This window comes from Cyclopterus lumpus, chromosome 12 (genome assembly GCF_009769545.1).
Source record: "Cyclopterus lumpus isolate fCycLum1 chromosome 12, fCycLum1.pri, whole genome shotgun sequence".
NCBI lineage: Eukaryota > Metazoa > Chordata > Actinopteri > Perciformes > Cyclopteridae > Cyclopterus > Cyclopterus lumpus.
This window is the reverse complement of record NC_046977.1, coordinates 2,022,722-2,037,571: the sequence shown is the minus strand read 5'-3', so window position 1 is coordinate 2,037,571 and position 14,850 is coordinate 2,022,722. Positions and strand designations below refer to the sequence as shown.

Sequence of the window (14,850 nt, the reverse complement as noted above, 5' to 3'; positions counted from 1 at the left end):
GAGCTAACAGTCCGACATTAAGAGGCGTCTCGCTCCGTGGCAGTAAATCATTCAAAAGGATGAAAAACAGATTCCTCCAGGACGTCTTGCAGAGGAGCGGATACGAAGAGAAGTCTGTTTGATTCACCGTGTGTTTACCATCACAGTGAACGGGAGCCCCGTGCAGCCCGTTGGGGTCCAGAACGCGTTGGTCCAGCATGCTGCAGACCCCCTGCAGACCGACCCCCATCCAACGCAGGTCATACATCGCCCTCTCTCTTCAAACACGGGTTCATCATGTCGTCCGCTCTGATTTGCTGCTTTTAAAAAGTCCTGTCGTGTGTGTGTTTTACCGTAGGAGGACGAGGCCGACATAAGGAACACCGTCAACGGGGCGACCGGGGACGGCCCGGAGACGGTCGGCCCGGAGACGGTCGGCCCGGAGACGGTCGGCCCGGGGACGGACGGCGGGCTGCGGGACGCGGTAGACTCTGAAGACCTCCTGCCAGCAGCCGACACGCCTCCACCCTCCTCCTCCTCCTCCTCCTCCTCCTCCTCCTCCTCCTCCTCGGAGGGTTTCTACCTCCCCTCTCTCCCCTGCTCACCCACCCCCTCCCTGGCCGACCAGGCCCTCTCCAGGCTGAACTGCCCCGCCTCCTCCGAGCCGACCAATCACAGAGAAAGTCCACCCATGGATACTTGTGACCTCAGGTACCGAACGTGTGTGTGTGTGTGTGTGTGTGTGTGTGTGTGTGTGTGTGTGTGTAACGGGTCATTTCTCTGCTCCAGTCTCGTGGCTCTGGAGGTGGACAGTGAGGAGGACGAGTCGCTGCTCTCGCCCGTCGAGAAAAGTGACGACGGAGGGGAAGTCCTTGGCCCCGCCCCCGAGCTCACGGGCACTCGCAGCCTGTCGGCCTCCTCGGCGCGTGAACCCGGCGCTAAAGTAAAACTCCTCCTCGGGCTCGAGTCGCTCCTCTTCTCCTTTAACCACCGACGTGTCACATGTCTTGTGTTTCCTCTCCAGGAAACGGGCGCCCAGGGGATCCGACTGCGCTCGTATTCCTACTCTTCGCCCAAAATCAGCCTGCGTCCGGCTCGTTTAACCCGGGACCAGCACGCTGCAGACCTCAGCCCTGGTCAGTGACTCACAGTAACTATTTACATGGTTATAATAAACATGTAACACATAACTAACAATGTGTCTAACTCCACCTCTCTGGTGTGTCACCAGTGCTCACTTTTCACCTTCTCTTTAACACAACTGTCAGCTGGAGAGTGTCTCACTCCTAATATATGGAGTGCGGTCCACTCCCGACAAGTGGAAGTGCTTATTGAAGCCATAATTCATCATTTTGGGAAATACGCCTATTTCGGTTCTTGCCAACATTTGTAGGACAGATCAAAGCCCCTCTCTGGTCTGAATGTGAAGCTCCAGAGAGAACACGGGTAGCTTAGCTTAGCACCTGGTAGTGAACTAGTGCACTAGTTCACTACCAGGTTCACTAGTTCACTACCAGGTTCACTAGTTCACTACCAGGTTCACTAGTTCACTAGTTCACTACCTGGTTCACTAGTTCACTACCAGGTTCACTAGTTCACTAGTTCACTACCTGGTTCACTAGTTCACTACCAGGTTCACTAGTTCACTAGTTCACTACCTGGTTCACTAGTTCACTACCAGGTTCACTAGTTCACTACCAGGTTCACTAGTTCACTAGTTCACTACCTGGTTCACTAGTTCACTACCAGGTTCACTAGTTCACTAGTTCACTACCAGGTTCACTAGTTCACTACCAGGTTCACTAGTTCACTACCAGGTTCACTAGTTCACTACCAGGTTCACTAGTTCACTAGTTCACTACCAGGTTCACTAGTTCACTAGTTCACTACCAGGTTCACTAGTTCACTAGTTCACTAGTTCACTACCAGGTTCACTAGTTCACTAGTTCACTACCAGGTTCACTAGTTCACTAGTTCACTACCAGGTTCACTAGTTCACTAGTTCACTAGTTCACTACCAGGTTCACTAGTTCACTAGTTCACTACCAGGTTCACTAGTTCACTAGTTCACTAGTTCACTACCAGGTTCACTAGTTCACTAGTTCACTACCAGGTTCACTAGTTCACTAGTTCACTACCAGGTTCACTAGTTCACTACCAGGTTCACTAGTTCCTCCAGAGAGGCAAAGCTCTGCTGTAACTGTGTCACCGATCACAAGCTGGATGGATGGATTAATGGATGGATATATAGGTGATATATATGTGGATAGATGGATGGATGGATGGATTAATGGATGGATATATAGGTGATATATAGGTGGATAGATGGATGGATGGATGGATTAATGGATGGATAAATGGATGGATATATAGGTGATATATATGTGGATAGATGGATGGATGGATGGATTAATGGATGGATATATAGGTGATATATATGTGGATAGATGGATGGATGGATGGATTAATGGATGGATATATAGGTGATATATAGGTGGATAGATGGATGGATGGATGGATTAATGGATGGATAAATGGATGGATATATAGGTGATATATAGGTGGATGGATGCATGGATAGGTGGATAGATGTATGGCTGGATGGGGTTTAGGTCTTAAGGGCTGTTTCCTGGCCGGTGACTCCCTCGAGGTTCGAGCCCGAACAACAACACTCAGCCTTGAGAGTGGATCTTCAACTCACGGCAAGAATGCAAATATGCGTATTTCCCCCAAACTATTGCGTAACAGTCATTCTCGAGCCCTCCGGTGTGTGAGCCCTCTGTCCACTGTGCCCTGTAGATGGCGTCCTCCACGGCGTCAGCCACAGCCGGTCTCTGCTTCAGGCCCTCTCTCTGTCTAAGTCTCTGTCTCTTCTCTACCCTGGTAGTAAGTACTGGACACCTGGCACATAGCTGTGTGTGTGTGTGTGTGTGTGTGTGTGTGTGTGTGTGTGCAATAAACATTCACATTTGCAAATGAAAAGACGGCTGCTTGCTCTGCGGCCGGTGACGTGCGTGTGCTCGTGCATTGTTCTGTGGCCGTGTTTCTTTGCATATCCACTGTGGGTTTTTTTAATTCATAAACGCTTCAGTACCAACGGCTCCTCCGGCGGGCTCCGTCTCACGCGTTCACTCTCAAGTTTTAATACTTCTTTAATTATTTCCGCACGCAGAGCAAAGAGCCTCCAGCATATCGGAGCAGTCGCATGAGAAAAGGTATTTCTGATTTTAATTCATATTCACGTCTCTGCCCTTTTTCTCTGTGTTCCTTCTGGACAAACTCATTTGGGTGACGCTTTTCGCAAAAAAGAATGACGTACGTCGCATCAAATGTGTAATCCTGTACTGTACGCGGGGTTACCGTGACAACCAGGTCGCCTTGGTGACGGCGGCCTTTTGTTTATTTAAAGCACGGCTGGTTTTACAGGTACGATGGTTCGGGGACACGCCGACACCAGCGTGACCCTGAGCTCCACACAGCCTTGTTCCTGCCATGCACTGTGCTCTTGTTTTAGTTTTTTTTCCCTTGTCACCTCGCCCTGCTGCATCATGGGTATATTTTTCACAATGCATAATGAGTCTCTGTGGTCTGCTGATTTAAAAAAAGAAAAAAAGAAAAGAGAGGATTTCCTTTCCTCTTCCACTAGGCCTGTTTTCACTGATGCCAGCTGATCTTTCCTTTGCCTCCTCATGTATGACTGAACACGTCAGTAGCGCCCCCTGGTGGACATAATCGGGACATGATGAGAGCGTAAAGGCTTTCTAAAAGCTTGTATTTCGTGTGTGAATTAAACGACCAGCATCTCAAACTGTGGCTCGTGTCCTCGGCCCTCTGGCTTCTCATCGGTACACTAACGTTGTTTGCAGGGAGTTTAGGTTCCTTCAGCGAGCGCAGTCAGCTGACGGCGAGGAGCTGGCCGAGTCCCTCCAGCATCTCACCTTGTCTGAGTTCCTCAAAGAGTATGTGGGGGGCCCCGTTCCACGGTTTTAGCCTCCTTTAGTCCAGTTCCAACTAACTCTGACTGAGACCGATGGCATGTATGCATCACCAACCGCCTCTCCTCTCCTTGTTTCCTATCCTCTCCTTGTTTCCTCTCCTCCTCTCCTCTCTCTCCTCTCCTCTCTCTCTCCTCCTCTCCTCTCTCTCCTCTCCTCTCTCTCCTCCCTCTCCTCTCTCTCCTCCTCTCCTCTCTCTCCTCCTCTCCTCCTCTCCTCTCTCTCCTCTCTCTCCTCCCTCTCCTCTCTCTCCTCCTCTCCTCTCCTCTCTCTCTCCTCCTCTCCTCCTCTCCTCTCTTCCTCTCCTCTCTTCCTCTCCTCTCTCTCCTCCTCTCTCTCCTCCTCTACTCTCTCCTCCTCTCCTCCTCTCCTCTCTCTCTCCTCCTCTCCTCTCTCTCTCCTCCTCTCCTCCTCTCCTCTCTCTCCTCTCTCTCCTCCTCTCCTCCTCTCTCTCCTCCTCTCCTCTCTCCTCCTCTCTCTCCTCCTCTCCTCTCTCCTCCTCTCCTCTCCTCTCTCCTCGCATCAATAGACTGTCGTTGTCGTTTTGCATGAACAAAATGTTCTAACAATTCTACTAACATTAATTTACTTTCACAGCCGAGAGTTGCGGAGAACTTCACCGACTAACACGCGCCTGCAAACCAACAGCGTCTTCCTCCGGTGTTGTGAGTTATTCAACGAGTCTCACTGACGCCATGTTCACGTTTCTCAAGGATCGAAGAAGAGGAGCTGGACAAGTACAACATCCCGACGAAGGCGGAGTCGGAGAAGTACAAAGTCATCCGCACCTTCAGCTTCCTCAAGAGCCGGATGTCCAGCACGCGCAACAAGACCAAGGTAAAGCCGACAGGCCACGCCCACCACGCACAGTGACACGCCCAGCCATCACAGCGACACGCCCACCCATCACAGCGACACGCCCACCCATCAATCACAGCGACACGCCCACCGATCACAGCGACACGCCCACCAATCACAGCGACACGCCCACCCATCACAGCGACACGCCCACCCATCACAGTGACACGCCCACCCATCAATCACAGTGACACGCCCACCAATCACAGTGACACGCCCACCAATCACAGTGACACGCCCACCCATCACAGCGACACGCCCACCCATCAATCACAGTGACACGCCCACCCATCACAGCGACACGCCCACCCATTAATCACAGTGACACGCCCACCAATCACAGCGACACGCCCACCAATCACAGCGACTCTGGCGTCACTCCTCCAGCTGAGTGAAATAGTTTTATGAGTACATTATTATTATATATTCCATCATTCATACTTTAAGTTGAGACTATTTCTCATGGACACGTTCTTCTTTACTGAGGAACATGTGACTCTGGGAGCAGGAAACGCTTCAGGGAAACACTGGAGGTCACATGGTGCTCCTTCCTCTTAATGATTAATCCCTGTAGTGGAGCCTGGAAGCGCTCCGCGTCCGGTTGTTTACGCCGCGCTCCGTTTCCTCGCTGGACTTTCTAAAGGTTTGGGGGAAAAGGGGGCGGGGATTCCTTCGGCGTGCATCCCTCCTACTTTGTGGTAGAGCTCACTCTAAAGTCAGAGGATGCATTGAGCTGTCGGGCTGCAGCGTTCGGGGCTCTCTGTTGACGCTCATGTCTCCGGCGTGGCTTTCCAAGGGGAAGGGGAAGGACCGGGAGGCCAAGGACCGGGAGGCCAAGGACCGGCCGGCCGGCGGCCACCGGTTCAACACGGGCTCCTGCCTGGGCCCCACGGTGTGCGTCGTGTGTGAGAAACCGGCCTCTGGGAAGGACCTGCTGCATTGCTCCAGTGAGTAGGAGCCTCATTAAAAAAATATGCATATAAAGAAACTCTCAATAAATCATCAATAAATAATTTTTTCCCAGGTTGCACCACAATCGTCCATAAGGGCTGCAAGGAATCGGTGCCCCCATGTGTGAAGGTGAGTATCGTGCTGTGTGTGTGTGTGTGTGCGTGTGTGTGTGTGTGTGTGTGTGTGTGACAAAAGCCTCTCTCATTTGCAATACTTAGAAACTTCAGGATAAATACGGCGTCACCGCGGTGAAGAACAAGACGGCGTCCCTCCCGCAGAGTGAGTCCTCAACTCCAAAGGTTCCCGTGTAGTTTGTGAAGTTGTTCTAATTCTGGGAATGATAATTAATACCCCCCCCCCTCCTCCCCCCCCCCCTCACAGACTTCATCGTGAGAGACCGTCCTCCTCAGGCCTCGACCTCTCTGGACACGCCCACTTTGCCCCCCGGCGGTGACAGGTCAGTCACGTGATGCGAGGTGATGCATATCGGTGAAAACGTTGCGGGTTATTAATATTACATCTACGGTTCGTGCTTCTTTGCAGTCGGCTCGGTGAGAGCTCAGAGACGGAGTGCGATGCCTGGAAGCTCGGCGGGCGGCCGGAGGAGCCGCCGGCGACCTCCACGGACTCGACCTTCGGAGAAGGTCACGATGCGTTTAATGGTCAAATTATGGACCCGCTGTCAGAAATGATTTGAAAAACAATTTGGATATTAAAAAAAAAAAAAAAATGCAATTTTCAGCCGTTTCTTTGTATTTATTAAAACAAACATAATCGACAGGAGATAAAGGAGATATTAGTCTGCTTGTTGCAAATGTGTGTAAGTGAGTAATTAAAGTATTAAAAATGGTGCTATTTAGATACGGCTCATCAAAGGGCGCCAAGCTTTTGTTTATTTAAGAAAAAACATCTTTTCTTTCTTTAGAATTTTAGAATTGAATCACAAAGTTACAAATTGAAAGTGACTCTGTGCCTCTCTTCCTGCCGCAGACTGCGCGGATGCCGCCGCCGCCGCGTGTATCCACGGCGACGACGCGGCCGACGCCGTGGACTTCGAGGCCGAGTCGTGGAGCCTGACCGTGGAGCACAAGTTCTGCAAGAAGCAGGACAAGCGGGCGGTCAAGAGGCAGGATGTGATCTACGGTGAGCGGCGGAGGAACGACCGCGTTGTCTGCTGCATATTTAATATATATATTAATACATATGTGTGAATGTACTTTGAACCTCAGAGCTGATGCAGACCGAGCTCCACCACCTGCAGACGCTGCACATCATGGCCGAGGTGTTCCGGAGAGGCATGAGGGAGGAGGTGCAGCTGGACCCCGAGGCCCTGGAGCGGGTCTTCCCCTGTCTGGACCAGCTGCTGGTCTCCCACCGCGCCTTCTTCGCCGCCATGAAGGAGCGGCGGCACGGCTCCGCCCAGCCACAGGGACAAGGCTCCGCCCACTCCCAGGGACAAGGCTCCGCCCACTCCCAGGGACAAGGCTCCGCCCACTCCCAGGGACACGGCAACTACCTCATCCAGCGAATCGGAGACGTCCTGCTCCAACAGGTCAGCTGGTCTTCTGGGGCGGCCTCGCTCTCTACCTCCCTCCCTCTCTCTCTCCCTCTCTCTCTACCTCTCCCTCCCTCTATCTCTATCTCACTCCCTCTCTTTCTCTCTCTACCTACCTCTCTCTCTCTCTCTCTCTCTCTCTCTCTCCCTCCCTCTTTCTCTCTCCCTCTCTCTCTCTCTCTCTCTCTCTCCCTCTCTCTCTACCTCTCTATCTCACTCCCTCTCTTTCTCTCTCTACCTACCTCTCTCTCTCTCTCTCTCTCTCTCTTTCGCTCTCCCTCTCTCTCTACCTCTCTCTATCTCCCTCCCTCTCTCTCTACCTCTCTTTCTCTCTCCCTCTCTCTCTCTCTCTCTCTCTCTCTCTCTCTCTCCCTCTCTCTCTCTCTCTACCTCTCTCTATCTCACTCCCTCTCTTTCTCCCTCTACCTGTCTCTCTCTCTCTCTACCTCTCTCTCTCTCTCCCTCTCCCTCTTTCTCTCTCCCCCTCTCTCTCTCCCTCTCTCTGTCTCTCTCTCTCCCTCCCTCCCTCTTTCTCTCTCCCCCTCTCTCTTTCTCTCTCTCTCTCCCTCTCCCTCTTTCTCTCTCCCTCTCTCTCTCTCTCTCTCTCTCTCTCTCTCTCCCTCCCTCCCTCTTTCTCTCTCCCTCTCTCTCCCTCTCTCTCTCTCACTGGGGTCTTTTTTTCTTTGTTTCTGCAGTTTTCAGATGAGAATAGTGATAAAATGAAGCAGCTGTACGGTGAATTCTGCAGTCGTCACAACGAAGCGGTGAACTTCTTCAAAGAGCTCCAGCAGCACAACAAGCGGTTCCAGATCTTCATCAGGGTACTTCCTGCTCCATTGATCCCCAAAACTGCCCCTTTGATCAGGGAGATGGAGAATAATAATAATTGTTGATGTCACTTTTTTTTTTTTAAAGCAACAAGGTAATAATTTGTTGGTGCGCCGGAGGGAGATCCCAGAATGCATCTTGCTGGTCACCCAGAGGATCACAAAGTACCCGGTGCTGCTGGAGAGGATCTTACAATACACTCAAGGTGAGTCCTGCGCCGCCCCCTACTGGCCACACGTCCTCCAATAATAATATTTTCAGTTCGTAACATACACCGATATGTCATCCGCCTCCTCCCCGACGCCCTCAGAGGACACGGCGGAGCACGCCGACCTCTCCAGAGCGCTGGCTCGGATCCGGGAGGTGATCGCGGCCGTGGACCTGAGCGTCAGCGAGTACGAGCGGCGCCGGAGGTTGCAGGAGGTGTGCAGCCGCATGGAGAACCGCAGCGCGGCCAAGCTGAAGAACGGCCACGCCTTCCGCAAACAGGACATGATGGGCCCGGACCAGAGGCTCAAACACCAGGGCCCCCTCCTGTGGAAGACCGCCACGGGTCGACTCAAAGGTGACGGGCGCTCAAGTCTGGTGTGCACGTACAACATGTGATAAAAAATCTGTTTGTTGACGTGTTTTGCCACTTCTCACTTCCACAGATGTCCTGGCGCTCCTTCTCACGGATGCTCTCATCTTCCTGCAAGAAAAAGACCAGAAGTACACGTTTGCTGCAGTGGTACGCACACACAACATGCTGCAACGCCACGCACACACAACATGCTGCAACGCCACGCACACACAACATGCTGCAACGCCACGCACACACAACATGCTGCAACGCCACGCACACACAACATGCTGCAACGCCACGCACACACAACATGCTGCAACGCCACGCACACACAACATGCTGCAACGCCACGCACACACAACATGCTGCAACGCCACGCACACACAACATGCTGCAACGCCACGCACACACAACATGCTGCAACGCCACGCACACACAACATGTTGCAACGCCACGCACACACAACATGCTGCAACGCCACGCACACACAACATGCTGCAACGCCACGCACACACAACATGCTGCAACGCCACGCGCACACAACATGCTGCAACGCCACGCACACACAACATGCTGCAACGCCACGCACACACAACATGCTGCAACGCCACGCACACACAACATGCTGCAACGCCACGCACACACAACATGCTGCAACGCCACGCACACACAACATGCTGCAACGCCACGTACACACAACATGCTGCAACGCCACACACAACATGCTGCAACGCCACACACAACATGCTGCAACGCCACGCACACACAACATGCTGCAACGCCACGCACACACAACATGCTGCAACGCCACGCACACACAACATGCTGCAACGCCACGCGCACACAACATGCTGCAACGCCACGCACACAGAACATGCTGCAACGCCACGCACACAGAACATGCTGCAACGCCACGCACACACAACATGCTGCAACGCCACGCACACACACAACATGCTGCAACGCCACGCGCACACAACATGCTGCAACGCCACGCACACAGAACATGCTGCAACGCCACGCACACAGAACATGCTGCAACGCCACGCACACACAACATGCTGCAACGCCACGCACACACAACATGCTGCCACGCACACAGAACATGCTGCAACGCCACGCACACACACAACATGCTGCAACGCCACGTACACACAACATGCTGCAACGCCACACACAACATGCTGCAACGCCACGCACACACAACATGCTGCAACGCCACGCACACAGAACATGCTGCAACGCCACGCACACACACAACATGCTGCAACGCCACGTACACACAACATGCTGCAACGCCACACACAACATGCTGCAACGCCACGCACACACAACATGCTGCAACGCCACGCGCACACAACATGCTGCAACGCCACGCACACAGAACATGCTGCAACGCCACGCACACACAACATGCTGCAACGCCACGCACACACACAACATGCTGCAACGCCACGCACACAGAACATGCTGCAACGCCACGCACACAGAACATGCTGCAACGCCACACGCACACACAACATGCTGCAACGCCACGCACACACAACATGCTGCAACGCCACGCACACAGAACATGCTGCAACGCCACGCACACACACAACATGCTGCAACGCCACGTACACACAACATGCTGCAACGCCACACACAACATGCTGCAACGCCACGCACACACAACATGCTGCAACGCCACGCACACAGAACATGCTGCAACGCCACGCACACACACAACATGCTGCAACGCCACGTACACACAACATGCTGCAACGCCACACACAACATGCTGCAACGCCACGTACACACAACATGCTGCAACGCCACACACAACATGCTGCAACGCCACGCACACAGAACATGCTGCAACGCCACACGCACACACAACATGCTGCAACGCCACGCACACACAACATGCTGCAACGCCACGCACACAGAACATGCTGCAACGCCACGCACACACACAACATGCTGCAACGCCACGTACACACAACATGCTGCAACGCCACACACAACATGCTGCAACGCCACGCACACACAACATGCTGCAACGCCACGCACACAGAACATGCTGCAACGCCACGCACACACACAACATGCTGCAACGCCACGTACACACAACATGCTGCAACGCCACACACAACATGCTGCAACGCCACACACAACATGCTGCAACGCCACGTACACACAACATGCTGCAACGCCACACACAACATGCTGCAACGCCACGCACACACAACATGCTGCAACGCCACGCACACACAACATGCTGCAACGCCACGCACACACAACATGCTGCAACGCCACGCACACACAACATGCTGCAACGCCACGCACACAACATGCTGCAACGCCACACACACACAACATGCTGCAACGCCACGTACACACAACATGCTGCAACGCCACGCACACACAACATGCTGCAACGCCACACACACACAACATGCTGCAACGCCACGCACACACAACATGCTGCAGTGCCACGCACACACAACATGCTGCAACGCCACGCACACACACAACATGCTGCAACGCCACGCACACACAACATGCTGCAACGCCACGCACACACACAACATGCTGCAACGCCACGCACACACAACATGCTGCAACGCCACGCACACACAACATGCTGCAACGCCACGCACACACAACATGCTGCAGTGCCACGCACACACAACATGCTGCAACGCCACGCACACACAACATGCTGCAGTGCCACGCACACACAACATGCTGCAACGCCACGCACACACACACAACATGCTGCAACGCCACGCACACACAACATGCTGCAACGCCACGCACACACACAACATGCTGCAACGCCACGCACACACAACATGCTGCAACGCCAACCAGCCGCTCTGATACGACCTGTTTTCTTTATTCTTTGATCTAAAGTAATCTCCCTCTTGCACTGTGCCTCAGGACCAGAAGCCTCCCGTGGTCGCGCTGCAGAAGCTGATCGTACGAGAAGTGGCCAATGAGGAGCGAGGGATGTTTCTGATCAGCGCCTCGGCCGCCGGCCCCGAAATGTACGAGGTGCACACGGCGTCCAAGGAGGAGAGGAACACCTGGATGAGGCTCATTCGAGAGGCCGTGGAGAGGTGTGTGTGTGTACAGGTCTGTGTGTGTGTGCGTGTGTGTGAGTAAAGGAGAAACATGTATTTCTCTGCTCAGCTGTCCGGAGGAAGAAGAAGAATCCACGAGTGAATCTGAGGAGGAGAGGCGAGCTGCCGAGGCTCGCGTCCAGAAGATCCAGAAGCTACAAGGTATTTATTCATATTATTTATTATATCAATTCATCTTGAATACCGCGAGTTAACGTTTCACTACCCGCGCGTCAGAGAGCCTGCTGATCCAGGACCAGCGGATCTGCTGCGGCCTGGAGGAGAAGCTGCAGGTGTATGCGGCGCTGAGCGGGAGGACGGGCGCGGCGCCGGTCGACCCGCGGCTGCTCGTCCAGCCGCTCTCGGAGGAGCCGGCCCAGGCGGCCGGGCTGCTGTCTGCGGCGCTGCAGGAGGGTGAGACGCGTTCACTCTGCTGCACCCGGCAGGATCCATGTCAACCACAGCATCCTCAGTGAAACATGCTGACACATTATACATGAATACATTAACACATTAATACATGAATACAGCTACTTTATAGTGTATTATAAACCACGTGTCACATGTTTATGTACTGCTCTAAATGGGGGCGGGACATTTAGTGTGTTAATCAAGAAGTGGGCAACATTTTTCATTTACTAAAGAAATGGCGTCTAATTATTATTTCAATGATAAATGTAATGAATGCATACATCTTATAGGCATGCATGCATATATGCATGTATATGTGTGTGTGTATATATATATATATATATATATATATATATATATATATATATAAATAAATATATATATGTATACATGCCTATATATAAATATATATATACATACCTGTATATTTTTATATATATATATATATATATATATATATATATATATACACATGCCTATATATAAATATATATATATAAAATGATTTGTACATATATATTCTATTCCAAATCTGTTTATTATCGCTTATCGTTCATTATTAATTAATTTTATTAATTAAAACTCAGGTGTGACGTATCAGAGCCTCACCCCGTGCTGTGGTTTCTGTTTCCCAGCTGAGAACCTGAAGGCCACGCTGTCGTCTCAGGCCTGTTCTCCATCGACTCGCAGCCCGGACCCCGACTCAGACCCGGAGGCCCGTGAGGGGGTCTGGACTGAGACCCCCGTGCTCCGGTCCCCATCCCTCCTGCTCCAAACAGACAGGAATGACATTGACTTCAAGGTACGGCACAAGGTGTCTGTTCTATGAAACGCCTCCTACTGTTGATGTATGATGTAATGTTCTTTTATGAGGTACTATCGGCCATTACAGCCTCTCTCAGCCTGCACCTGAACCCCCCCTCACCTCTTCACAGATGTGTGTGTGGCTCCAGATCGCCGACAGCTTGTTTTAATAATTCAGTGCAATTACATTTCGGTGTTTAATGCGATGCATCATTGATACGCTCGTAATAAAGTCCAACGGGCCGTTAGGAATGGACACGGAGACTCACTCCAATCGCCGCGCCGCGCTTATAGCTCCCGTGTGACCTGTGAGGTCAACGACTACCAGGATCATTTCATTATCTACTGCAGCGTGCACCCCACGCGCTGTGAGTGGGGCAGGACACGGCGCGGCCTCAAGGGGGCGCACGTGTCGCACGAATGCACCTTCAAATATGGACGCTTCCCTGTGAGGAGTTGGTGAAGTGTGTTTCCTCCGTCAACAGGTGGCTCAAAGCGTGCAGAGCTTGACCCAGTTGCTCTACAGTCTGCAGGTGAGTGCATTACTCAATAGACTGTACGGCATTATTCAATATAATGTACACCATTATTCAGTATACTGTACGGCATTATTCAATATAATGTACACCATTATTCAGTATACTGTACGGCATTATTCAATATACTGTACTGCCCTCATCGGTGTTATCATCCAATCAGAAAGCCAGAAAACAAACAAACAAACAGACAAACCCCCTCTGTTCTCACACGACACGCTTTGTGGAGAACAATAGCTTTAATACACACACACACTCCAGCTCTATACATGCACACACACTCACACACACACACACGCACACACACACGCACAGCTGTTAATATAACATGTAAATGTGTGCAGAGAGGTTGTATGTGTGTATTTGCATGAGGGGACGTGTGCGCTGACTGTAAATCTGAGGTTTTGATATTTTCATATTCAAAGTGTGCGATGCTCGCCTCAGTTCTACCGGCGGAGACACTGAGGTCGTTTCACTGTGTGTAGTTGTGTTGTCTTAAGGCACGCACACATTCAAATGGCCTCAAAGCAGCCCTTTGCATGTCCACCGAGCCTCTGCTTGTCCCCCGTCGGTTCCAGGCCACCGTCACCATCCAGGACAGCTGCTACGAGGTCCAGAGGCTCCTCCTCCGGGAGGCCGGCCGCCCCTCCCCCCGCACCCGGCGGTCGCCGCACCTCCCCAGCGTCCGGGGCAACACCTTGCAAGAGCAGGAGAAGCAGCGCAACCTGGAGAAGCGGAAGGAGGAGGCGGCGGCGGCGCGGCGGCTCCAGGAACGACTGCGCCAGGAGAAGGAGCGCTGGGAGAGGGCGTGCCACGCCAGGGAGAGCCAGCAGGGGGAGCAGGAGAGCCGGCTGGAGGAGAGGGAGCGGCGCTGCCACCTGGAGACGGAGAGGCTGAGGCGCCAGAGGGAGGAGCTGGACGAGCAGCTGGAGGAGTACCAGCAGAGCCTGGAGCGGCTCCGGGAGGGCCAGAGGAACGTGGAGAGGGAGCGCGAGCGCCTGGAGAACCAGCAGAAGCTGCTCCAGACCTGGAGGCACAGCCGGCAGAGGAGTCTGCCCACTGCCATCCCTCACATGGTCATCCCTCTGGACCGGCCGCCGGTACACACACACACACACACACACCTCTGTTTATGGATCCCAGCATAACTTCTGATCTTCAGTCTGAGGGCTCAATAACGCCTCAGACTGAAGCTCTTGACCCCGACGTGAGCGCGAGGCAGATATGCGGCGTTTATGGAGTTATTTCTCGGCTAAAGTCG

General features: G+C 52.7%; 2 protein-coding genes across 4 annotated transcripts in view; both read left to right on the top strand.

Moving 5' to 3' along the window:
* The window catches only part of LOC117740679 (thimet oligopeptidase-like), a 70,281-nt gene extending 69,658 nt beyond the window's left edge, over positions 1-623 (top strand). Inside the window, exons 13-14 of the mRNA XM_034547209.1 lie at positions 338-483; positions 608-623. Coding sequence (XP_034403100.1) covers positions 338-483; positions 608-623 — 162 coding nt within the window. The remainder of the gene's footprint in view (positions 1-337; positions 484-607) is intronic.
* The window catches only part of arhgef28a (Rho guanine nucleotide exchange factor (GEF) 28a), a 21,189-nt gene continuing 6,902 nt past the window's right edge, over positions 564-14,850 (top strand). For 2 of the 3 annotated variants that reach the window (XM_034547348.1, XM_034547350.1), the window contains exons 1-23: positions 564-690; positions 769-922; positions 1,004-1,115; positions 2,779-2,865; positions 3,152-3,194; positions 4,688-4,811; positions 5,629-5,779; positions 5,857-5,912; positions 6,002-6,062; positions 6,165-6,240; positions 6,327-6,427; positions 6,774-6,926; positions 7,013-7,335; positions 8,034-8,159; positions 8,254-8,371; positions 8,477-8,731; positions 8,820-8,896; positions 11,657-11,835; positions 11,909-12,000; positions 12,076-12,252; positions 12,885-13,051; positions 13,539-13,586; positions 14,168-14,689. In XM_034547348.1, coding sequence (XP_034403239.1) covers positions 671-690; positions 769-922; positions 1,004-1,115; positions 2,779-2,865; positions 3,152-3,194; positions 4,688-4,811; positions 5,629-5,779; positions 5,857-5,912; positions 6,002-6,062; positions 6,165-6,240; positions 6,327-6,427; positions 6,774-6,926; positions 7,013-7,335; positions 8,034-8,159; positions 8,254-8,371; positions 8,477-8,731; positions 8,820-8,896; positions 11,657-11,835; positions 11,909-12,000; positions 12,076-12,252; positions 12,885-13,051; positions 13,539-13,586; positions 14,168-14,689 — 3,222 coding nt within the window. In that variant the 5' untranslated portion in view covers positions 564-670. The remainder of the gene's footprint in view (positions 691-768; positions 923-1,003; positions 1,116-2,778; positions 2,866-3,151; positions 3,195-4,687; positions 4,812-5,628; positions 5,780-5,856; positions 5,913-6,001; positions 6,063-6,164; positions 6,241-6,326; positions 6,428-6,773; positions 6,927-7,012; positions 7,336-8,033; positions 8,160-8,253; positions 8,372-8,476; positions 8,732-8,819; positions 8,897-11,656; positions 11,836-11,908; positions 12,001-12,075; positions 12,253-12,884; positions 13,052-13,538; positions 13,587-14,167; positions 14,690-14,850) is intronic. The other variant, XM_034547349.1, reaches the window with a different exon arrangement.